The sequence below is a fragment of the Mus caroli genome, chromosome 3 (assembly GCF_900094665.2).
Source record: "Mus caroli chromosome 3, CAROLI_EIJ_v1.1, whole genome shotgun sequence".
In the NCBI taxonomy this organism is placed as follows: Eukaryota; Metazoa; Chordata; class Mammalia; order Rodentia; family Muridae; genus Mus; species Mus caroli.
The window spans coordinates 82,888,772-82,912,780 of record NC_034572.1 but is presented as its reverse complement, the minus strand read 5'-3'; the positions used below and the strand labels follow the sequence as shown (position 1 = coordinate 82,912,780).

The following is a 24,009-nucleotide window of genomic DNA, read 5'->3' as shown; positions in this document are numbered from 1 at the left end:
CACACACACACACACACACACACACACACACACACAACCACGCTTGGGGAAATAACCCATCTGTTCTGAACAAGTACACTTTTATATTTGCTTGGTTTGAGGTGGCCTGGAATTTCAGCACACAAGAGGTGGATGCAAGAGAATTGTCGTGAGTTAGTAAGTTTGAAGCTAGTCTGGGCTACAGAGTGAGGGCCTGTCAAAACAAAAACAAACCCAAGAATGAAAACACAACACAGCATAACACCTCACTGACCCTGGCACTAGAGGTAAGTGATCTAGACTTAAGGTAAGACTCACACTCAATGTTCCCAAAAGCAGCCTGTCTCCTTTCCCTCTCCGTTTTCTGTATTGACAACATACTTCCACACCATCTCTGTAGCTTTATATCTTTTACTTCCACTATCCAAGTGCTCATCAAATCTTTTCTCCTACAATTCCAGCCTTTGGGATGAGGCAGGAGAATGGCCAAGAGTTTAAAGTCAACCCGGGCAACATACTGAGTTTAAGACAAGCCTGGTCTACAGACTGAGACCCTATCTCAACCCATCCCTCTCCTAAAATAAGGCCCTCTCATTTTGTCCACTTCTTTTGTTGTTGCTGTTTGACTGAGACAGGGTTTCTCTGTGTAGCCCTGGCTCTTCTGGAGCTTCCTCTGTAGGCTCTGTAAGTGCTGCCTTCCTCTGCCTGCCTCTGTGAGTTATGGGATTAAAGGTGTTCGCCACCACTGCTCAGCTTTGCTGCTGTTTTAAGACAGGGTCTCATTATTTAGTTCTAGTTAGCCTGGAATTTACTATGTAATCCAGGCTGGCCTTAAGATAGCAGAAATCTACCTAAATGCTGGGGTTGAAGGTGTTCACCACCACACCCAGGCAATTTGTTCATCTCCTTTCAGGTCTCAGTATCATTTCAGTAATTTAGGCTTGCAAGCTTAACATAAACTGGAGATATCTGGAAAGAAGTGATCTCAACTGAGAGAATGTCTCCAGCAGATTAGCCTGTAGGGAAGACTGTGAAGGTATTTTCTTGATTAATGGTTGATGTGGGATGCTCCAGCCCACTGTGGGCAGGGCCGCCCCTGGGTAGTTGGTCTGGGTTGTATAAGAAAGCAGGTTGTGTGCACCACGGGGAGCAAGCCAGTGAGTAATGTTCCTCCAAAGCCTGTGCCTCAGTCCCTGCCTTGAGTTCCTACTCTGACTTCTGTAACTTGAAATAAACCCTTTCTTCCCCCGTTGACTTCATAGCATTTATCACAGCAATGGATACTTAACTAGAACAAGGTTTGGCTGGTGTCTTGGCCTTCAGTCCATCGTTGTCTACTCGCCTACAGCAGCAGCTAGCTTTTGCTCTTTAAGATAATTGTCATTACCATTAGTGATTACAAAAGTAGTACTTAGGGGCGGTGGTTTGAGTAGAAATGGCTCTCATAGCTTCATGTGTTTGAGCTTGGCCTATAGGGAGTGGCACTACTAGGAGGTGTGGCCTTGTTGGAGGAAGTGTGTCACTATGGGGGCAGGCTTTGAGGTCTCTGTTGCACAAGCTATGCCCACTGTGGCACACAGTCTCTCCTTGCTGCCTGCAGATCAAAATGTAGAGCTCTCAGCTCCTTACCCACCACTATGTCTGTCTTTGTGCCTGCCAGCTTCCTGCCAACGATGGTAAAGGACTAAACTTCTGAAACTGTAAGCCAGCCACAATTAAATATTTTCCTTTATAAGAGTAGCTGTGGTCATGGTGTCTCTTCACAGCAATAGAAATGCTAAGACATTAAGTATCTTTCTAAGCACAAGCCTTACCACCCTAATAAACTGTTTTAAAAACAACTTATATTGATTGCCCGTTTTTCTATACCAGGAGCTACAAAGTGCTATCTGTAAGAGAGAGAAAGTGCTGCTATGAGTTTTCTGAACCACGGAACCCTGCAGCTGTGCCTTGAAAGCAGCACCTGGAATATGCGAATGTACAGGACCACTGTTAAAACTCAAATACTCACTCACAGAGGAACACCCTGGCGTGGCCCTCCGGCTTTCATTGCCTGTATCCTCCCAAGTAGTCACTAGTTAGCCCCACCCACGAGGACTGTTCTTTTATCTGCCAAGAGTAGCTTTTCTTTTCTTTCTTTCTTTCTTTCTTTCTTTCTTTCTTTCTTTCTTTCTTTCTTTCTTTCTTTCTATTTTTAATTTTTTAAAAAAAATTATTTATTTTATGTATATGCACACTGTAGCTGTCTTCAAACACACCAGAAGAAGGCATAAGATGCCCATTACAGATGGTTGTGAGCCACCATGCGGTTACTGGGAATTGAACTCAGGACCTCTGGAAGAGCAGTCGGTGCCCTTAACCACTGAGCCACCTCTCCAGCACCAAGAGTGGCTTTTCACTTTCATTAAGTTTATTGATTGATTTTTTTTTTGAGACAGTGTCTCTCTATTATGTAGCTCTGGCTGTTCTAGACCAGGCTGGCCTCAAACTCACTGAAAGAGTTCAGGAATGTCATCACCACCATCATCACCACCATCATCATCATCACTGCTACCACTACTATGTGTGCTTTTGATATGAGTGTATGCACAAATGCCATGGACACATGTCATAGTGTGCACATGGAAGTGAGAGGACAATCTTTTGTAGAGTTCTCTCTTGAAATGTGGGTTTCCAGGGCTTGCATGGCAAGGGCCTTCAAACCTGCTGAGTCATTGCATTGGCCCATCAATTTTATTACATGATCTAAGTAGCAGTGAGCTCATGCTTTAAAATACCTCTTACAGGCCCTTGGAGAGTGCTTTCTCTTTGTCCATCTTTCCCATGAAGGCTGCCAGGCGCTTCCTGCTCACCTTGTGAGATTTCATTCCTTACCTGTTCTCAGTGGTCCCTGGATCAGAACCAAGAACCTTCGCTTCGTTTTGTCACCTTTAAAGACCCTTAAGCACCAACTTACTCCCCCCCCATCCCCCCCCNCCCCCCCCCAAACCCTGTTAGGTGTACATGCATTGTTGGGGCAGCTCTGTGAATCAGCTCTCTGAAGGCAAAAGCCACTGCCTTGGAGCCCTGCTCCAGGACTTCTGCCTTGTGTTTGCTTTGCCTGGTTCTGGCTTCTCTTAGACTTAGAGCTTGATGCTTCCATGTGTAGGGAAAGCCCAATTTCCTGCTTTGTGGTTTCCCCTCCTTCCCCTTCATAGAGATTTTAGGAGCCTCATATGGTATCACTATCACATAAAGTGAATTTATCCTTACTAGTATTTAATTATACTGTGAAATAAATGTTTTATGCAATTTGAAAAAAAATAAAATAAGATACCTCTTACATCTTCCTTGAAATATTGTATAAGTTCTCATATTAATAAATCTTCCTATTTGGATTTTAGTTTCATGAAGGGGGTCCTGTGACAACACATATTCAGAACCCACAGGCACTCAATAAATGGTCACCACATGATGACAAAATGCCAAGTGACACAGGGAAAAGCAGCATATACCTTAAACTGGAGAAGAATAGACAAATGACCATTTAATTAAAGGTTCAGGCCTTGTTTTTTGTTTGAGACAGGGCCTCACATGACCCAGCCTGAGGCTAACCAAATTCTGACTTTTTCTGCTTTCGGCTCCCAATTGCTGAGATGACAGGCATGTATGTACCAGCAAGCCTGGCAAGAATTTTGTCTTTTACAGGCAGATTAACTAGCCAAACTATGAGGCTAGTAATAAGGTTAGCATGAAAGCCATTGGTGACTCTATGTATAAGGGGTCAACAAAGCAGCTGAGAACACAATGCACTTGTCACACAAACCTAATGACCTGCTCCCTGGTACTCGTGTGATGGCTAATCTTGACTGTCAGCTGGATACACCTGGGAAGATGGAGCCTCAGTTGAAGAACTGCCTCTGAATTGTGGCATGGGCATGTCCGTGGGGCATTTTCTTGCTCAGTGATTGGTGTGGGTGGGCCCGGCCCAGCTCACTATGGGCAGTACTATCCTTAAGCTTGAGTCTGGGCTGTTTAAGAAAGGCTACAGAGCAAGGCTCTAAATAGCATTCATATGTGGTCTCTGCTTCAGTTCCTGCTGGAGCTCCTGGCCTGAAATCTCTAGGTCATGGACTGAGACCTAGAAGTATAAGCCAAACTAACCTTTCCTCCCCAGAAAGGGGAGGTCACACTTTTGGTCGTGGTATTTATCACAGCAACAGAAAATAAACTAGGACATCAGGTGATGGTGGAAGAGAAAACTGACTTCACAGAGCTGTCCTCTGACCTCCACATGTGCACCATAGCATGCCTGCACACAGCCTAACACACACACACACACACACACACACACACGAATGATTTTTGACAGATTATGGAGCCAGTGAGACAGTTCCATGGGTAATGGCACTTGCCATACAACATAAGCCTGGTGACCTGAATTTAATTTCTGGAACCCCCTGTAAAGATGGAAGGAGAGAACTGGTCCCACAAAAGCTGTCTTCTGACTTCCAAATGCCCTGCTGTGGCATAGACGCCCACTCTACACACACCTCATATGCAAAGGCTATTTTAAAATATATTAAGGCAAGCGGTGGTGGAGCATGCCTTTAATCCCAGCACTTGGGAGGCAGAAGCAGGCAGATTTCTGAGTTCGAGGCCAGCCTGATCTACAAAGGGAGTTCCAGGACAGCCAGGACTACACAGAGAAACCCTGTCTTGAAAACAAAAACAAAAAACAAATAAAATATATTAAATATATTAAAATATTTAAATATATTTATTTATATTTATAGATATATGAATTTATATATAGATTATATGTATATAATATATTTATTTATATAAATATATTTAAATATATTATATATAATAAAATATTAAATATATTTATATATAATAAAATATTTTAAACTATTTTAAATTATTAAAAACTTGTCTCACAAATATGGGGAGCTGAATTTGGGTCCCCAAAACCTACACAAAAGCCAGGCACAGTGCTGGGAATGGAAACCAGGGCCTTACACAGGTAAGTGATCTCTGGCCCTGAGTTACACCCCCTGCATGACCACCCCATTTTACAATTGAGAAAGCAGACACAGATGTCAAATACATGGCTCTTAAGTCAAGTAGTAGTCAACCCATATTCAGATGTACTTAAGAAATATGTATTTCCAGGTTAAATTTTATAACACTTTAATTTAGTTCTATTCATTGAGACAGGGTTTCATGTAGTTGAAGATGATGCTGAACTTGTGATTCTCCTGTCTCCACCTCCTAAGCGCTGGATCACAAGCATGGACTCCATGCCCAGTTTTCTGGCACTAAGGATTGGACCCAGGACTTTGTGCACAGCAGGCAAGCATTCTTCCCAATGAGCCACATCCTCAGCTCTGGGTTAAAATTTTCAAATAGTCAAGTTGTACTAGATGAAGTTTCAAACATGTTCCTGCACTTAAATTTAAAAACCATGGGGCTGAAGAGATGGCTCGACAGTTAAGAGTTCTTGCTGCTCTTGCAGAGGACCGAGGTTCAATTCTCAGAACCCACATGGCAGCTCGCAACTGTCTGTACAGATCTATGGGATCTAATGATCTCTTATGGCTTCCATGGATAACAGGCACAGTGGTGCACAGACATATATGGACACATATGGAGACACCCTTAAATAATTTAAAGAGACATGTACCTTAATATCTCCAGATCGAGAGGGATTCTGTACATCTCGTGCCAAAATGGTGCTGTTCCCTCTCACCTGGCCCGCGGTTACCACCCCTTTGGTGGTAACCATGGCAACGGTTTCGTTAGAAGAGCTCCAGGTGAAGTTGCCACTACCTCCCTCTACCTGTGAAAAGCCACAGCCTAGGATGAAGTCTTCCGGAAGGAAAGCAGATTTTAAGTAAAACATAAAACATGACCGCTGGTGTCGAGTTTAGAAAAATAATAAAGCTTTGGGATGAACTATCTCTGAACCTGCTAAGAAACCGTGAATCTGCAGGGAAGCAGGGAAGTGGGCAAGAGGAGCCTTAAAGGGCAGCTAAGTAGCTGTTGTCTCACAGAGGGTCACAGGGCCATCAAGGCATCAGGGAAGATGGCAAAATGACATAAAACTCACAAGGAAATGACAGACGGCAAAGATGGAAAGAACACCGAGTCTCAGATTTGGGGTGCAGCAAACACTGAGCTGCACTACTAAGTTGGTGGAGAGGTAAAAGTTAATAACAATCTAGGCCTGGGGTGTAGCACAGCAGATAGAGTGAAGACCCAGCACTGCCGATACCTGGTCTGGCACTGCAGAGCTGTAACCACCTCACCCTCCCACCCTCCCACCCTCCCACACTCACTCACACACTCCCACCCTCACACCCTCACTCACACACTCACACACTCCCACCCTTACACCCTCACACCCTCACTCACACACTCACTCCCACACTTCCCCACTCACTCACACACTCCCACCCTTACACCCTCACACCCTCACTCACACACTCACTCCCACACTCCCACACTCACACCCTCACTCACACACTCCCACCCTTACACCCTCACACCCTCACTCACACCCTCACTCCCACACTCCCACACTCCCTCCCACCCTCCCACACTCACACCCTCCCACACTCCCACACTCAGGAAATGCAGGCAGTAGAGTCAGAGGCTACAGAGTTTAAGGCCAGCTTGGGCTACATGTCTAAACTTCTTCAATAAAGCATGATTAGAGACACTAATTAACTATCAGAGAAACTGATTTATTTCTGTGTGAATTTGCTATTAGCGGATGCCGTACCTGAACTGTGAACCGATTTGATATTCCCAGGGGATGATGGGGAAAGGCCAGAAAGCTGGGTTTAAGCTGAATGGGAAAGTATATCTTCACCTCTTGTTGATGACTGATTTGATAGGTTTTTGGCTGGGAACTGTTTCTCTGCAGGGATAAGAAAAGACAGGTCAGGATGGATTTCCTGAGACAATTTCATTGATACTGAAAACATGAGCAAAGTGGGATGTCCCTAAAATACTCAACTACCTTCTACCTCTAAAAGAAAAAGATCTCAGTGTAGAGGCAGGTACAGCTCATGCAGGAGGGTCAGGAGTTCAAGGGCAGCTGAGGTTAGCTGCCTGCCTTTAAAAGAAAAAAAAAAAAAGGTCAGAAAATTAGAAACACTTGGAGTTGTTCTAGTTTGCTCTCTCTTGCTGACACCATGGCCAAAGACAACATGAAGAGGAGCTTAGAGCTCACAGTCTATTATGAAGGGAGGTCAGGGGAGGAGCTCAAAGCAGGGACCCGGAGGTTCCTGAAGCTGAAGCTGCTTACTGGCTTACTTTCCATGGCTTGCTCAGCTTGCTCTCCATGGCTTGCTCAGCTTGCTTTCTTATGCAACCCAGGGTTACCTGCCCAAGCATGGCACCACCTATAGACTTATTAATCAGTCAAATGTGGGTTGTGCACATATAAATACTAAATTAAAAATTCTACTAAAGACTCGGTTCTTGCCTCTGTTCATCAGCACTGGTGGCCACAGACAAGACTAACTCTAGTATTCCGGCTACATCCTTACACAGCAGCTCCATTTCTGGTATAAAAGTCACAAAAAGGAAAAAAAAAAAATCTGCAAAGACGCTGCCATTTCCAGCAGTGGAAAAACAAGCTACAGTGCAGAATGGAAGGTGGGGATGTGGGTCCTGGGCTATGAGCGCAGCACTTGGGAGTCGGAGGCAGGAGGATTTTGAGTTCAAGGCCACTCTGGGATACATGAAGAGACTCTGGGTTAAAACAAACAAACAGCTGGAAATAAGGTAAAAGTTCAATGTCCGGGACATGACTAAATAAATCAGCATGTTAACCGTTTGGAATTTTAGAATATAAGTCCTGATGTGGGTCTGCAGGGCTGGCTGGTTCAGTGGTTAAACGTTTGTAGTGCTCTTGCAGAGGACCGTACTGCCTGTAGCTCTAGCTTTAGGGCAGCCAGTGTTTTCTTCTGGCCTCAGAGGTCACCTGCATACAGGTGCATCTCACAACAATTTGAAAAATAATCTTTTTAAGTTTTGTGTACCTGATGACACAGAGAACTATACACATGAAACAGTTTCTTAAAGGAACCACATGTTACATGCAGCGAAAGGATAGTTTGCCGAGGCATGCAATTCCAAGTGTGGTGTGAGACACAGAAAGATAGCAAGCCACAGCTGCTTTAGATCAAGGCTGCCTACCCTGCTGAGCTCCCAGGAAACCACAAGTTTTAAGACTCCTACCTCCTGAAGGCTGGAGGTCAGGGTTGCATTTATCACCACAACTCCGTCTTTCAGGGCTTTTACCACATGGTAAGATCCGTTTGAAGTACTCAACTGCTCTTCAAAGTACTCCTTGGAAAACTGGAACGTGATCTTGAGGTTCTGAAATCAGTCCAACAGCAACATAAAGTGGAAGATGTGTTTTTACCCCTAAACCCACTTTAATTCCAAACCATAGATAAGACTGTAGCTATGCATTTAAGGGATAGAGGCATAAGAACAGGGTTTGGGGTGTGTGCTGGAGAGGTGGCTCGGTGATTAAGGGCACTTGTTGCTCTTGTAGAAGACCCAGTTCAGTTCTCAGCAGCCATAGGGTGGTTCAGTCCAGCTCCAGATGATCCAACACCTCAGGTCTCTGAGAGCACCCACACTCACACACAAAGCCACATACACATAATTAAAACAAAACAAAACAAAACAGGAGCCAGGCAGTGGTGGTACACACCTTCAGTCCCAGCACTTGGGAGGTAGAGGTAGATGGATTTCTATGAGTTTGAGGCCAACCTGGTTTATAGAGCAAATTTCAGGACAGCCAGGGCTACAGAGAAATTTTGCCTCAAAAAACAAACAAAAAGCATCAAACAAACAGGAGCCAGGAGAGATGGCTCAGTCTTCCTCTCTTCCGGAGGCCCTGGGTTCAGAGGATCCCATGCCCTCTTCTGGCTGTATTGAGTATCAGGTATACATATCTACAGGAAAACCATTTCTACACAAAATTTTTTTTTTAATATTTTAAGCCATGAGGAGGTAGCACACATCTTTAATCCCAGTACTTGGGAGGTCTAGGCAGGCAGATTTCTGATTTCGAGGCCAGCCTGGTCTACAGAGTAAGTTCCAGGACAGCCAAGGCTACACAGAGAAACCCTGTCTAGCAAAGCAAAAAACAAAAATCAGAAACAAAATTAAAAACCCAAAAACCCCCCAAATTTTTTTTAATCTTTTAAAATAATTAGCTACTTTAAAGAAGAAAAATCAAATTTTTCCCTTATGGAAATTTTATTAGGAAGACGTGTGATTTTAAAATGATATTCATTTTTGGAAAGATTCATGTCAGGGACAAAAACAGTTGAAACGTATACATTTAGGACAGCCAATGCCATTCCACTAGGAACTATAGTTCCTAATTCTAAACCCTGGCTGTTCTGAGCAGAGGCACATTTCCCACCTGACGTTCACATGTCACTCTCATGACCACAGAACGTGGAGAGTGAGCATCTCTGTGGTAGACAGTGAGCGTGTGGATATGCAGGGTGAGGCTTGTCTCCAGCTGTTACTGGGCTCTTCAACTCCTTCCTGTAATTCTGATCATACTATGACTTCCAGTTTCCTGTTCCCCAAGGGCAGCACTAGTTAATGGTAATAACTTACATACATTTACAAATGCCAAGATTGGGAGCAAAGGAAAAAAAAAGAAGGCTTTCTGCCACACAGATGGGTGGCGCATGCCAGGATCTGTCCACAATAACGGAAGACAGAGAGGTCTGCAGTGTGGCTCAGTTGGGAGAGTGCTTATCTGGCATGCTTGAGGCCCCGGATTGGATCCCTGGAACCACATAAAACTGGACCTGGGGCACACACACCTGAAATCCTAGCACTCGCTCAAGTGGAGGCTGGAAGATCAGGAGCTCAAAGCCGTGGTCTGCTACAAAGCTAGTTAAAAGTCCAGCGTGGGCTCCATGAGATCCTGTCTCAGTGAAAGAACAGGGACCAAAAACAAAGGAGCGACTCACGTCAGAAATGTAGACCCTTGTGCTGCTCTTGTCGAACACTTCCACTGTGATGACGTACACCTGCCCCACCTCTAGGCTCCATCGGCCTCCAGGATGGATGCTGAAGCCTGCAAGAATGGAGAGTGCGAGAGGTTCATCCTCCTTTTGTGCATGACTTAAAAAGCTGCTTGGAGCCTGCGAACTGAACTGGGTCTTCTACAGGAGCAACAGGTGCTCTTAATCCCGGAGCCACCTCTCCAGCACACACCCCAAACCCTGTTCTTATGTCTTCATCCCTTAAATGCATAGCTACAGCTGGTGGATGGAGCTGGCGCTCAGAACAGATCTTACTTCCCTCCCACAAGCTGTGTGACTATTTATGATTCCAAAGTGCTTGGTTTAATTTAGTTGTATTAAGTGTGAAAAATACTGGCATATATGTAAACAAGAACCAAGTACATTACACTGGTTGCTCTGTATTGCCTAAGGACATTAACTTTTTTTCTGGAATAATGTCTTTTTTTTTTTCTAACTCAAAGACTTATTATATAAATTATATTATTGATTCATGACCTTGTTTTTGTTTTTGTTTGTTTGTTTGTTTGTTTTAGGTTTTGAGATGAGGTCTCATTGGCCTTCCCTGTTTGTGGGGTTTGTTTGTTTGTTTGTTTGTTTAACTTGTTTTTAAATTTTTATTCTTTCAGGCCACATGTGGTTGTCTGAACAAGAGTGGCCCCCAGAGGCTCATATATTTGAAAGCCTGGTCATTAAGGAATGGTGCTACTTGACAGGGTAGGAGGTGTGGCCTTGATGGAAGAATTGTGTCTCTGCAGGTCCAGTCAGTCTCTCTCTCTCTCTCTCTCTCTCTCTCTCTCTCTCTCTCTCTCTCTCTCCCTGCTGTCTGCAGATCTGAATGTAGAACTCTCAGCTCCTTCTTCTGCCATGTCTGCGTGTGTGTGCTGCCGTGCTTCTTTCCATGATGATAATGGACTAAACCTCTGAACTATAAGCCAGCCCCAATTAGCTGTGTTTTGTTATAAGAGTTGCCAAGGTCATGGTGTCTTTTCAGAGCAGCAAAGCACTGATAGGACCCTTTGAATGCCAGGACTCAGGAGGCAGAGGCAAGTGGACCTCTGTGAGTTCAAGGCCAGCCTGGTTTACATAGCACTTCTACACCAGCCTGGGATGCACAGTGAGAGCCTGTCTCAAAACAATGGCAGCAACAATCCCCACTACTCTTTCAGTGTTACATAAATGTACAATGTCCTTTTATTGTCCCATCATCCTCTCTATGCACCTCGACTCCTTCTCAAAGCTTTTTCTCCAACAAGTTCTCTTATTTGTGTGTGTGTGTGTGTGTGTGTGCCTGCTCCTTGTGCGATGAGGACAGCTCAGTCGTTAAGAATGCTGACTTCCCTTGCAAAGGACCTGAGCTGAGGTCCCAGACCCATATTGGCAACCTATACTCACTTCTAACCAGCTCCAGTGAGTCTGACACCCTATTAATGATGTTCATGGGCACCAGGCATGCACATAGTGCACACACACACACATACACACACACACACACACACACACACACCACACACACTTAAGTTGCTTGCATGAGCATGTGTGCAGGAGGGCTACTTACTCATCGGAGCTTACAGGTGCTGCAGCACCAAGGGATATAACCAGAACCATTAGGTAGCCCGGCATGGTGGCGCACACCTTTAATCCCAGCACTCGGAAGGCAGAGGCAGGTGGATTTCTGGGGCCAGCCTGGTCTACAAAGTGAGTTCCAAGACAGCCAGAGCAATACAGAGAAACCCTGTCTTGAAAAACCAAAAAAAAAAAAAAAAAGAACCGTTAGGCAGCTATGGCCTCTCAGGGAGGGATGGGCTATTGTGAGCACTCCCCCTCCCCTGATGGAATATTAATAAAGCCAGGTTTTTGTTGATGGGGGGGTGTTATGGGTAGAAGAGGGGTGGGTCTGGCATCTATAATGTGGTCCAGTCTGGCCTCAAATTCAAATTGACAATTCTCCTGTCTCAATCTTCCAAATGCTGGGATTTCAGGTGTGTGCCACCATGCTCAGCACCACAATGTTTTTAAGATATTTTGCGCCGGGTGTGGTGGCGCATGCCTTTAATCCCAGCACTCGGGAGGCAGAGGCAGGCGGATTTCTGAGTTCGAGGCCAGCCTGGTCTACAAAGTGAGCTCCAGGACAGCCAGGGCAAAAAAAAAAAAAAAAAAAGATATTTTGCTTTTTGTTGTTGTTGGCTTTGTTTTCTTTTGGTTTTATCTGTATTTTGGGGTTCTGGGGTTTCTCTGTGTAGCCCTGCCTGTGCTGGAAATTGCTCTGTAACCTAGGCTGGCCCCCAACTCAGAGATCTGCCTGCTCCTGCGTCCCAAATGCTGGAACTAAAGGGCTACCACCGACTCCTGGTTATGTTTCACTCTTACAAACAACAATCAAGACACATCATGTCTTAGTTACTTTCCTGTTGTGATAAACACGGTGACCAAGTGTGTTGAATGAGATGCCCCCCCAAGAAGTTTCAGGCATTTCTTGCCCCCAGTTAATAGCTGTTTGGGAAGGACTTATTGAAGGAAAGATGGCACCAAGGGCAAGCTTAAGGATTCAGGAGCCTCCCACTTCCCCAGTGTGCTCTCTGTTTCCTGTTTGTGGATACAGATGTGAATGCCAGCTGCCACGACCCCTGTCATGATAAGGATGGATCTCTATCCCTCTGGAAACTAAGCCCCAAATAAGCCTTCTGTCCATAAGTTGTCTTAGTCGTGGTGTCTTATCACAGTAACAGAGAAGTAACACACCAAAGTGGGGCCTGGTCATGCAGATCTTTAGTCTCAGCACTCAGGAGGCAGAAGCAGGTATATTTTGTATATACCTCTGTATATTCGAAACGAGCCTCATCCACAGAGGGAGTTCAAGCACAGGCATGGCTACAAAGAAAACTGTCTCAGAAAACAAAACACACACACAAAAAAAGAAAGAAAGAAAGAAAGAAAGAGAGAGAGAGAGAGAGAGAAAGAAAGAAAGAAGAAAAGAGAGAGAGAGAGAAAGAAAGAGAGAGAGAAAGAAAGAAAGAAGAAAAGAGAGAGAGAAGGAGAGAGAGAGAGAGAGAAAGAAAGAAAGAAAGAAAGAAAGAAAGAAAGAAAGAAAGAAAGAAAGAAAGAAAGAAAGAAAGAAAGAAGAAAAGAGAGAGAGAGAGAAAGAAAGAGAGAGAGAGAGAGAAGGAGGAAGGGAAGAAACACATCAAAGTCAGCTTGAATTCAAATCTGGAAAGGAATGTTGGAACTTTGGCAGCCCTTTTCTGGTTAATGCATTCATTGTACAGAATTCATTTATGTTTAATACTTTCATTTAAACAATCAACTTTCTGAAAGTCATTATCTAGTTACCTAAAAATCCAGGCTCTACAACATATATGGTAGAGTTTGGGAGTCCAGACACAGAGCGCATATGAACATCTTAATTTTTGCTTAAGGAAATTTTCTGAGTCAGTATTAGGTAAAGAAAGGTGAGCCTCTGAAGAAAAACATAATAATAAATGTATAAACAAACCCATACAATAAAAAGCCTGTCTTTTTATTTTCTTTGGAAAGCCAAAACTTAAAATATGAATACTTCTAAGAAAAGCCTGAGGCAGGCTCCAAAAAATGGCTCAATCAGTAACATGTGGTTTCCACCAAGCCTGAAGACCTAAGTTTGATCCCTAGGACCCACATGGTAAGAAGAGAAAGCTGACTTCAAGTTGTTATCTGAACTCCATAGACACATATACACACATAAATAATATAATAAAAACAGGGGTGTGGGGGGCTGGAGAGATGACTCAGTGGTTAAGAGCACTGACTGCTCTTCCAGAGGTCATGAGTTCAATTCCCAGCAACCACATGGTGGTTCACAACCATCTGTAATGAGATTTGATGCCCTTTTCTGGTGTGTCTGAAGACAGCAACAGTGTACACATATAAATAAAATAAATACTAAAATAAATAAATAAATAAATAAATAAATAAATAAATCTTTAAAAAACAAAACAAAACAAAAAAACCAGGGGCAGGAGGGGGAGATGCTCAGACCCTAAGAGCACTGGCTGCTCTTCTAAAGGACCTGGGTTCAGTTCCCAGCACCCACGTGGCTCACAGCCTTCTATAACTTCAGTCCCAAGGGCTCTGACACCCTCGTCTGGCCTCTTCAGGCACTGGACACATATATGGTGCATAGACACAGATGCAGACAAAACACCCAAATACACAGAATTTCAAATTTGAGGAAAATGAAATGGAAAGAACATGTTCTGTGGTTTTCAATTTCATTCAGCTACAGAACTATTTCTTCAACAACAACAACAACAAAAAATCCACACAGAGAAGCTCAATATGGAATGCAGGAATTTTTCTGTTTTCTGCCTGAATCTAAATCTGAGGCTCCCACTGAGTCAGGAAGAGGACAGACATCTGTCTGAAATAGAAAGTGTGGTGGGGTTGGAAAGCTGGGCGACACTTGCCGCCCAGCAGCACGCCCAGCGCACGGCGGCAGCACCATCACTGTAATGTTGCAGCAAACCTTCAGTACCAACTACTTTTCTCTCTGCCATCAAAAATACCTGTAGGAGCTTCAGAGATGGCTCCTCAGCTCAGAGCATTTGCTGCTCTTGCAGGGGACCCAGGTTTAACCCCCAGTCCCACACAGTGCCTTAAAACCATATGTAACTCCAGTACTAGAACATCCAATGCCTTTTTCTGGCCTCCTCAGGCATCAGGCATGCAACTTGATACACACACACACACACACACATACACACACATACACAAAACATTCACACATATAATAAAATAAAATAAATACATATAATTTTTTAAAAATATTTCTAGCTTACTTAGAGACGCCAATAGTTAAATACAATTACTTTCTGGAAGAAACACAGGTTTGTCCCAATATCAGAAGTATGATTTCTCTCAAAGATAAATGACTCCTGGGCTGGAGAGATGGCTCAGTGGTTAAGAGAACTGACTGCTCTTCTGAAAGGTCTGAGTTCAAATCCCAGAAACCACGTAGTGGCTCACAACCATCCGTAATGACATCTGTCACCCTCTTCTGGTACAGCAACAGTGTACTTACACATTATTTAAAAAAAAAAAAAAAAAAAAAAAGATAAATGACCCCTAAAGCTCTTTTGGTATAGAGTTTTCCCAGCATTCACTGTGCCTAGTTCCATGCCCAGCACTGCGAAAGGTACAGAGTGAAGACGTGAGAGTCAGTTCAAGGTCTGCAGAGCAAGTTTGAGGGAAGCCCAGGATACAGGAGACCCAGTCAAAAAAATTAACCAATAAAAGAAAATATAAAAATAGCCGGGTAGTGGTGGCGCATGCCTTTAATCCCAGCATCCCAGCAATTGGGAGGCAGAGGGAGGCAGATTTCCAAGTTCAAGGCCAGCCTGGTCTACAGAGTGAGTTCCAGAACAGCCAGGGCTACATAGAGAAACCCTGTCTGGAAAAACCAAAAAAGAAAGAAAGAAAGAAAGAAAGAAAGAAAGAAAGAAAGAAAGAAAGAAAGAAAGAAAGAAAGAAAGAAAGAAAGAAAGAAAGAGTAAAGAAAATAGAAAAATAAATAAAATGGTAAGTAAAAGTTAAAAGGATTGATGTAACTCAGCTATAAACTGTTCTTATAAAGACCGTGTCAGTCTTCAGCATTGAAGAAAAACAGTCTTTTAGGTATATTTAAGTAGGCCTAGTAATACAGGCCTAAGTCTAGCATTCAGGAAGTGGATGTGGATATAGGAGTATCTTAAGCTCTTGGGTAGCCTGGGCTACTCATTGCATTCAAGGCCAGCCTGGGCTACATAGTAAGACAAACAAAAATAAAATAAAAAAAGGAAATTTCTCATGCCTTCAAATGATATAAAAATATGTATATTATATATATACATACACACACACGTGCATGTGTGATTGGCATACTAATTGGTAATTACTTTTAGCTGTTCAAATTAAAGACTGTTTAGAGCCGGGCGTGGTGGCACACGCCTTTAGTCCCAGCACTCGGGAGGCAGAGGCAGGCGGATTTCTGAGTTCGGGGCCAGCCTGGTCTACAAAGTGAGTGCCAGGACAGCAGCCAGGGCTACACAGAGAAACCCTGTCTCGAAAAAACAACAACAACAAAAAAGACTGTTTAGACAACTACCTAGACTAGGTGAGTTCTGATACATAATTGAATATAGTAGCAAAATATAAGCAGTAGAGTGAAATTCAGAAACATAACATTGCCTTCATTTTACAGGTGAAGAAACATCAGAATGGCTTCTACAGGAAACCAGTCCTGCTACCAGAATAACATGCATGGCCTCTGACTCACTCCCCTGGTCTTCTCCGTTTCACTTTCTATCAGCAAACTGCTCTGTTCCCTGACAGCCCCAACTTCTTCCTCTTTAACTTGCAGTTATTTGCAAGTTTCCGTTTCATTCTCTTGGGATGCAGATCAACTGTTAGACGGCTTGCACAGCAAGATGAAACCCTGAGGTCCATTCCCAGCACCACACAAACCACAAGTGTGGTGCACATCTGCAGCTGCAACACCTGGGAGGTAGAGGTGGAGGACCCAAAGCTCAAGGATATCACCTGCTAAACCATGAGTCTGAGGTCAGCCTGGGCTACATGAGACCTGCCTCCAAAAAATAGTTCTCTTTGTGTCTTCCTCTAATTTCTACCAGTTCTTCTTTCTTTCTTTTCAAAACTGAGCTATTTTTATTGACAATGTTACCCAGACTTCCTACTGCTAAAGTTTTTTAGTTTTCTTTAACTTTAAAATTATTTTTATTTTATGTTACATGGATGCCTGCATGCACAGTATGTTGCCTTAGTTAGGGTTTCCATTGCTGTGAAGAGACCCCATGACCAAGGCAAGTCTTATAAGTACAGCATTTAATCAGGGATGGCTTACAGGTTCAGAGGTTCAGTCCATTATCATCAAAGCCGGAAGCATGGTAGCAAGCAGGCAGGCATGGTGCAGAAGGAGCCGAGAGTTCTACATCTTATTCTGAAGGCAAACAGAAGACTGTCTCATGAGCAGTAAGAGGGTCTCAAAGCCCACCGCCACAGTGACACACTTTCTCCAGCAAGTGGCACCTCCTAATAGTGCCACTTCCTGGCCTGAGCATATTCCAACCACGACATATGTCTTTGCATCATGTGCCTGCACAGTGCCTGAGACATCCAGAAGAAATAGGCCACCTGTAACTGAAGTTACAGCTACCATGTGGACATGGGAACCAAACCTCTGTCTTCCAGTGTTCTTAACTTCTGAGCCATCCCTCTAGTTCTGGCACCACATTAGTCTTTCAGGCTTTTTTAGATTGGTTATAGATTTGGCATACAAAAAAAAAAAATACCATAGAATTCTGCTAGGGAATCAGTGACCCACCTGACACACAGATGGTGCCCAGTAAACAAATATTCAGTGACTTCATTTCTTCTGTAGATGACATCATAGACACCTTAAAATGACTAAAAGCCAGATGTAGTAACAAATGAATGTAATCCTAATATTAAAAAGGATGAGGCAAGAGGCTGCTATGTGTAGAAGGGACCCTTAGAGGCTAGAAAAGGACAGATACCCTGGAACTAGAGTTACAGGTGCCACCTGACCTGGGTGCTGAACTGGGATGAGCAGTGAGTGCTATTAACCACTGCGTTATTTCTCCAGCCCCACAATCACTCGTTTTTAAAAAGATTTATTTATTTATTTATTATATGTAAGTACACTGTAGCTCTCTTCAGACACACCAGAAAAGGGCATCAGATCTCATTACAGATGGTTGTGAGCCACCATGTGGTTGCTGGGATTTGAACTCAGGACCTCTGGAAGAGCAGTCATTGCTTATAACCACTGAGCCATCTCTCTCGGGCCCGCAATCACTTTTAATAAGGTATTTTGCCACGGCACTCCGGTGGAGTCAGCCTGTCAGGCAGGAATGCCTAAAAGCTGCTCATGAGGAAAAGAGTTTCAAGGAAGCTCTCCTCCTGGAGTCTGATGAAAGCAAGCTCTCCAGTTGGATCAGCTTTACAAGCAAAAGCTTGAAAGCTGCCCACGAGGAAAAGAGTTCCACAGAAACTCCCTCCTGGAGTTTGGCGTTTCCCCTAAACCATAAAATAAATTTTCCACTCCCGCGTTAGTCTAGTGTATGGATCCATGTGCACTCTATTTAGTATTACCTTATTGTAAATGCCTTTTAAGATTGTATTCTGAATTAGCTAAAGCCTTTCCCAGTGTTCCAAGATCCCAGATAGCAGCAGGGAGCTTAACCTATTCAGTAACTAATTAAGCACTACAATAAATCAGAGCCATTAACTCAGTTGTCTGCAGAAAGAGACTAAAATTCTCACTGAGATAAAGATTTTATTACAGACTACATTCCATGCCAAGAGCGAGTTAATATACTATCCTGATAAATGGGGAATTCTCCAGACAAGATAAAGTTTTACAAGACCTAAGAATTTAGAGTTCCGTGATACCACATTATTCTTGAGGCCTGTCAAGAGTTAAAAACCCCTGGTGCTATTAACACTAAAGTGTGAAATTCTTGCCTGGCATTAGGCTGATCTTAGGCAGGGCTTGTTATCCTTAATGTAAACATTTAATTAGTTCCTGCAAATTCTTTTCTGTTGTATCTGGTAAATTTCAGTGTACTTTGTCTTATTTGTGATTTGTAGCTCCTGATAATTCTCTGTATTATATAAAGTCTGAGGCTCGACCAGAAAATTACATTCAGATTCAACACCTCTCCTGTGTGTGTATCTATTTGTCAAATTAATCCGAACCTTTGCCCACCTACTCTAGAGACCCATTTTACGCAGACACAGGGACCCAGAGGGTCTGCGGCAGTATTTTACCAAGAACCATGCCTAGTGTGCTCAGAGAGATGTAGATTGGCCACTAAACTTGAAAAAAAAAGGATACTTTTGTGGACAAAGACAAGGTTAGTTTGGCCCAGTTGGACAGCAGTCACCATGGCTGTTTTCTCATCCAACAGAGCCACTGTTCTAGACGGAAGTCCACCATTGGTAAGTCTGTGGTCTTGCAGTTCTAATGTATAATGTTCCAAGGGAAAGTTTACCTCTGTAAGACATGAAAGGCAGACACAAGTTAACAGCAGCAGTTCCTCTAGGGATAAGGGTGTCCCAGTGCACTGTGTGAGAAAGACAGGGCATTGCACTGAGATCAATGGCAGGCTCTGTATCTAATGCCTGGTTTCCAATGATGATTCTGCACAACACTGGAGAGAAGGATGCTATGATCTAACCATTGGCTTATATACTTAAAAAGCAAACAAACAAACAAAAAAAATGAGCTGCTGAGGTGCTGCTGCACCCTGTAATCCCAGAAGAGGCAGAGGCAGGAAGACCAGGAGTTACTTGGAGAGTTTGAGATCAGCCTGACTTTGCCTGAGATACTGGCTCAAATGATGGCAAGTGCTGGGCATGGTGGCATACACCTCCCATCCAAGTACTCAGGAGGAAGAGGCAGGTGGATCACTGTGAGTACAAGGTTAACCTGGTCTACAGCGTAGTTCCAGGACACCCAGGGGAATAAAGAGCCACTACCTCCAAAAAGGAGAAAAAAAAAAAAAAAAAAGGAAGGAAACAAAGAAAGCAAGCAACAGTGGGGCTAAACAGATGGCTCAGTAGTTTAAGGAGGTGTAGTGCTCTTCCAGAGGTTCAGAGGGTCAGAGGTCAGTGCCCAGCACACATCAGGTGGCTCACACCAGCTGTAACTCCACCTTCAGGGGATCTATGCCCCTCTTCAGGATTCTGTGGGCACCTGCACTCACATGTACACATAACCACAGAGATACACAAATTTACACATGATTAAGATAAATCCTCCGGGTGGTGGTGGTGCACGCCTTTAATCCCAGCACTTGGGAGGCAGAGGCAGGTGGATTTCTGAGTTCGAGGCCAGCCTGATCTACAAAAATGAGTTCCAGAACAGCCAGGGCTATACAGAGAAACCCTGTCTCGAACCCCCCCCCCAAAAAAAAGATAAATCTTTGTAAAAATGACTTATAGATCAGCGCTAAGAAAGAATGGGAAGGACTTAGTTAATGGAGTCCACATAACTTCGCTAATTTAACGGGTTTAAACAACCCATAGGCTATTAAAGGGAAGAACCAACTCTTACAGAAGCACCACAAGGGTCCAAGACCCTCTGATAAATGCTTTCACTTGCCCCATCATCTGGAAATCCTGGGCTCTCATGTTAACAGTGAACACAAGTGCCCTGTCTACTGAGCATCGCTAGCTGAGCGCACAATATCAATAAGCTCTTCAAGATATGCAAAGTTTGGGTACTTAGAAGTATTTTATTACAAGATCAGAAAGACAAAGTGTTTTTTGCTGGTGGTCGGTGCACAGCCTTCTCTGTTACCACAAAAGAGGACTTAAGGAGAGTGAATCATGGCAAAAGCTAAGCCATCTTACCTGTCATTCTCCCTTGAACCATTTTTGCCACTCTGTATTTAATATAGGCTCCTACTAAGAGATATGTATCGTGGGATGGTATAAGAAATATGTTCTCCAGAACAAGCAGGCGGATCAAGGCTGCAGCCACTTTCTAAACAAGGAAGGAAAGAAAAATAGGCAAGAAATCATCAAAGCTCCTTCCTGACTCAATGCTTACTTTTGTTCTTATTGGGTTTGCTTGTTTCTTTGTTTGTTTTTTGAGACAGGGTTTCTCTGTGTAGACTGCCTGACCTGGAACTCACTCTGTAGACCAGGCTGGCCTGGAACTCACAGAGATCCACCTGCCTCTGCCTCCCAAGTGCTGGGATTAAAGGCACCACCATGTCCAGACAAAGCTAACCTTTTTTTTTAAAGATTTATTTATTATTATATGTAAGTACACTGTAGCTGACTTCAGACGCACCAGAAGAGGGCATCAGATCTCATTATGGGTGGTTGTGAGCCACCATGTGGTTGCTGGGATTTGACCTCAGGACCTTCAGAGGAGCAGTCAGGGCCCTTACCTGCTGAGCCATCTCGACAGCCCAGCTAACTTTTAATAAGCTAAAAAATTTGTTTTCATGCCAGGTTCAGCACGGCCTTGACAGGGACAGAATGACACAGCTCCTGACCCTGGAATAGGGCCATTTTCCCACTAAGAAATCTAATCAGTCCACTTTTTGTAAGTTTTAAAAATATATAAAGGGGCTGGAGAGATGGCTCAGTGGTTAAGAGCACGGACTGCTCTTCCAAAGGACCCGGGGTTCAATTCCCAGGACCCACACGGCAGCTCATAACTGTAACTTCAAGATCTGACACCTTCAGACAGACATATATGGAGAACACTAATGCACATAAAGATAGATAGATAGACAGACAGACAGAGAGATAGTGAGAAATAGTTTCCTAATATTCACAAATTACTTTGAAAATGGTCATGAAACCATCTGAGATGCACTCTGTCAATCAAAGGCTCTCCAGCTGCCCACCTCCCTACCCCTACCCCGTCTCCAGCTCCAGCTCCGTCTATGTCTATCCTTCTCTCTCCTTTCTTCCCTTCTTTCTTCCACTTTCCCCCATAGCTGATAGGCCCTGCTGTACAGGTTAGAGCAAACAGGTGGCAAATAAGAAAGCAAGCCACCCTTTCTCTTCTCTTCTCTTCTCTTCTCTTCTCTTCTCTTCTCTTCTCTTCTCTTCTCTTCTCTTCTCTTCTCTTTTCTTTCTTTTCTTTCCTTTTCTTTCCTTCCTTCAAGAGTTTAAGACGTATTTTAGTTTTTTTTTTTTTCTTGGTTCAGAATCTTGTTTTATTTAAATGTTTTCTTCATGTTCCAATACATCAACTTTTTAGAGTCAAATACTTAATATCAATAGGTTTCCTCAAAATTCAAGACTTACAGCCACAGTTCTAAACCTCTCTAGGACAGTTGCAGTATCCAGAAGAGCACAGGATAGTAATTGTGGCACTAAATCCCATTTGTGTGTAAATCAGAGGCAGGCCGATTTCTGAGTTTGAGGCCAGCCTGGTCTACAGAGTGAGTTCCAGGACAGCCAGGGTTACACAGAGAAACCCCCGTCTCAAAAAGCAAAAAAAAAACCTATCAAAGCCTGGACTCCACCCCAGAGCTTTTTTTTCCCCCTTCAAACTTCCCCAGCGATTCTTATGTCAGCCAGAGTTGGAAATCATTGCTGTGAAAGAGTATTTAATTAAGAAAAAACATGATTAATTTAAAATGCACAGCACAAGAAAATTGCAGGCACGTGGGGAACAGATTTAGAAACCAGAGGACACAGTTTTTGAACAATTTCTACCTCTTTCAAGGCTCAAAGATTACCAATAACACAATTTCCACCATAATCCTATCAGCCAGTACTACAGCTAGGGGCAGTGGAGACAATGGTAGAGTGTTTATTCATCATGCAAGACTGCTCCATTCATAGCTTACTNAAACAAAGACCTCAAAAAAGCAGCCTGGACAGAACCTTGTCAGTTATCACTAACCACCAGTTGTTGTACTCTTTGCCAGTGTGGGAAGACTGAGATACTAGGCATAAATAATAAAGACATCGTCTCAGGGCACTGGATTCCTAAGGTCCCATCCAGGAAACGGATAAGAAACATCTACCTGTGTTAAGGGAATGGGCACACAATTTCTAAGAGTGGTGCTCATTTGAGCCCACTGGTNGTATTCCTTCAAATTTCTGACAACAGAACCCCAAATAGAAGGACAAATAAAGGGGTAAGTCTTTAGCCTTTACTAATTGCCCTTCACTATGGAGCTACTCACAGATGAATCCTGAGAAGAGATCATTTTCATCTTAGACAGGTTCATGATACAAGTGCTATACCAAAGACTGGTTGCAGCCAAGTTTCTCTTCAAACTTTCATTGATTAGAAGTAGGTTACAACCCCAGCAACCAGCAGAGACCCCTTATTGGTGGTATTGTTCTATATCAGGGGCAGAGCAGATGGCAGTCCTTTGTTCATCCTAGCTTGATGGCTTATGCCTAGGACTCATAAAAATCAAATTANAGCAAGGCAGCACAGCATGAGAAGAGGAACACAAGGTCTTGTAGACCTCCCACAGTCCTGCCCTCCAGTGTATAAGCATAGATACCTGCTTGTCACCATGACAGATGGGAGAGAAAAAGGAATTGAAGGCTCAAGGGTGGAGAGAAGTAGCCTGTTATAAGTGGGCATCCCTACCATCGGGGCCATGTTTGAGTCTGTGGATCCACAGTGGTGGGTCAGTGTCCATGGCTTATTATTACCACTAGAGAACACTGGGTGTCTGAGGCTGTGCAGGTCTGCCACCATCCCTCATTGGATACAGCATTTTGGACAGCTGGCCCTGCCACTCGTCTGTTATGAGGTGGTGTGGATGGGACGCCCGCCCTCCCCCGTTGCCACCTTCTGTAGGGAGAATTGGCCCAGGCTCTCACAAGCTGCAGCACTTGGAAGAATGGGCCCCAGCTGACCAGCTCAGCTACCATCCTGGCCCTTATCTGGGGCTCTGAATTGACCCACCCTAAAATCTATGTCATCTTCGAATGGTGGGAATCGTGAAAGGGCCACCCTGCTGTTCCAAGGCGCAGCAACAGGATAACTGGAGGGAGTCCCGATGAGGAGCCAACATTGGTGTTGTCACAGAAGCTACAGCTTCCACGATGGCATGTTTTCTATGCTTTGTTCTGTTGTTGTTTGTGTGCTACTTTGAGGGAGGTTGCATGGGCAAAGGTTGGATATGAGAGGATGAGTGGGATTGGAATACATGATGTCAAACAAGGAATCAATAAAAAGAAAAAAAAAAGTAGAGGTTACATTTTCATCGCCAAAATATAAGAATAAATTTATAGCTGCTACTAGTAAGGTAATGAGCTGGGAAATTAATTCTTTCTAGTATTGCTTTGAAAATATACCCCTAGGCTAGTAAAAGAAATTCCAACTCCTTCCCAAGGCATTGTTTAACTTGAAGTCTTCAGTCATCATCTACAGTTGGCTTAATGGTCACTCCTCTTCTTATCTGACCCCAACCAATTAAAC

At 43.7% G+C, this 24,009-nt stretch overlaps 1 protein-coding gene across 4 annotated transcripts in view; it reads right to left on the bottom strand.

The window, feature by feature from the left end:
- Nup210l (nucleoporin 210 like) overlaps window positions 1-24,009 on the bottom strand; it is a 120,365-nt gene that overhangs the window by 79,028 nt on the left and 17,328 nt on the right. For all 4 annotated transcript variants that reach the window (XM_021157946.2, XM_021157948.2, XM_021157949.2 and 1 more), the window contains exons 6-12: window positions 20,448-20,580; window positions 18,928-19,086; window positions 13,368-13,436; window positions 9,984-10,090; window positions 8,215-8,355; window positions 6,749-6,886; window positions 5,648-5,803 (exon numbers count right to left, since the gene is read on the bottom strand). In XM_021157946.2, coding sequence (XP_021013605.1) covers window positions 5,648-5,803; window positions 6,749-6,886; window positions 8,215-8,355; window positions 9,984-10,090; window positions 13,368-13,436; window positions 18,928-19,086; window positions 20,448-20,580 — 903 coding nt within the window. The remainder of the gene's footprint in view (window positions 1-5,647; window positions 5,804-6,748; window positions 6,887-8,214; window positions 8,356-9,983; window positions 10,091-13,367; window positions 13,437-18,927; window positions 19,087-20,447; window positions 20,581-24,009) is intronic.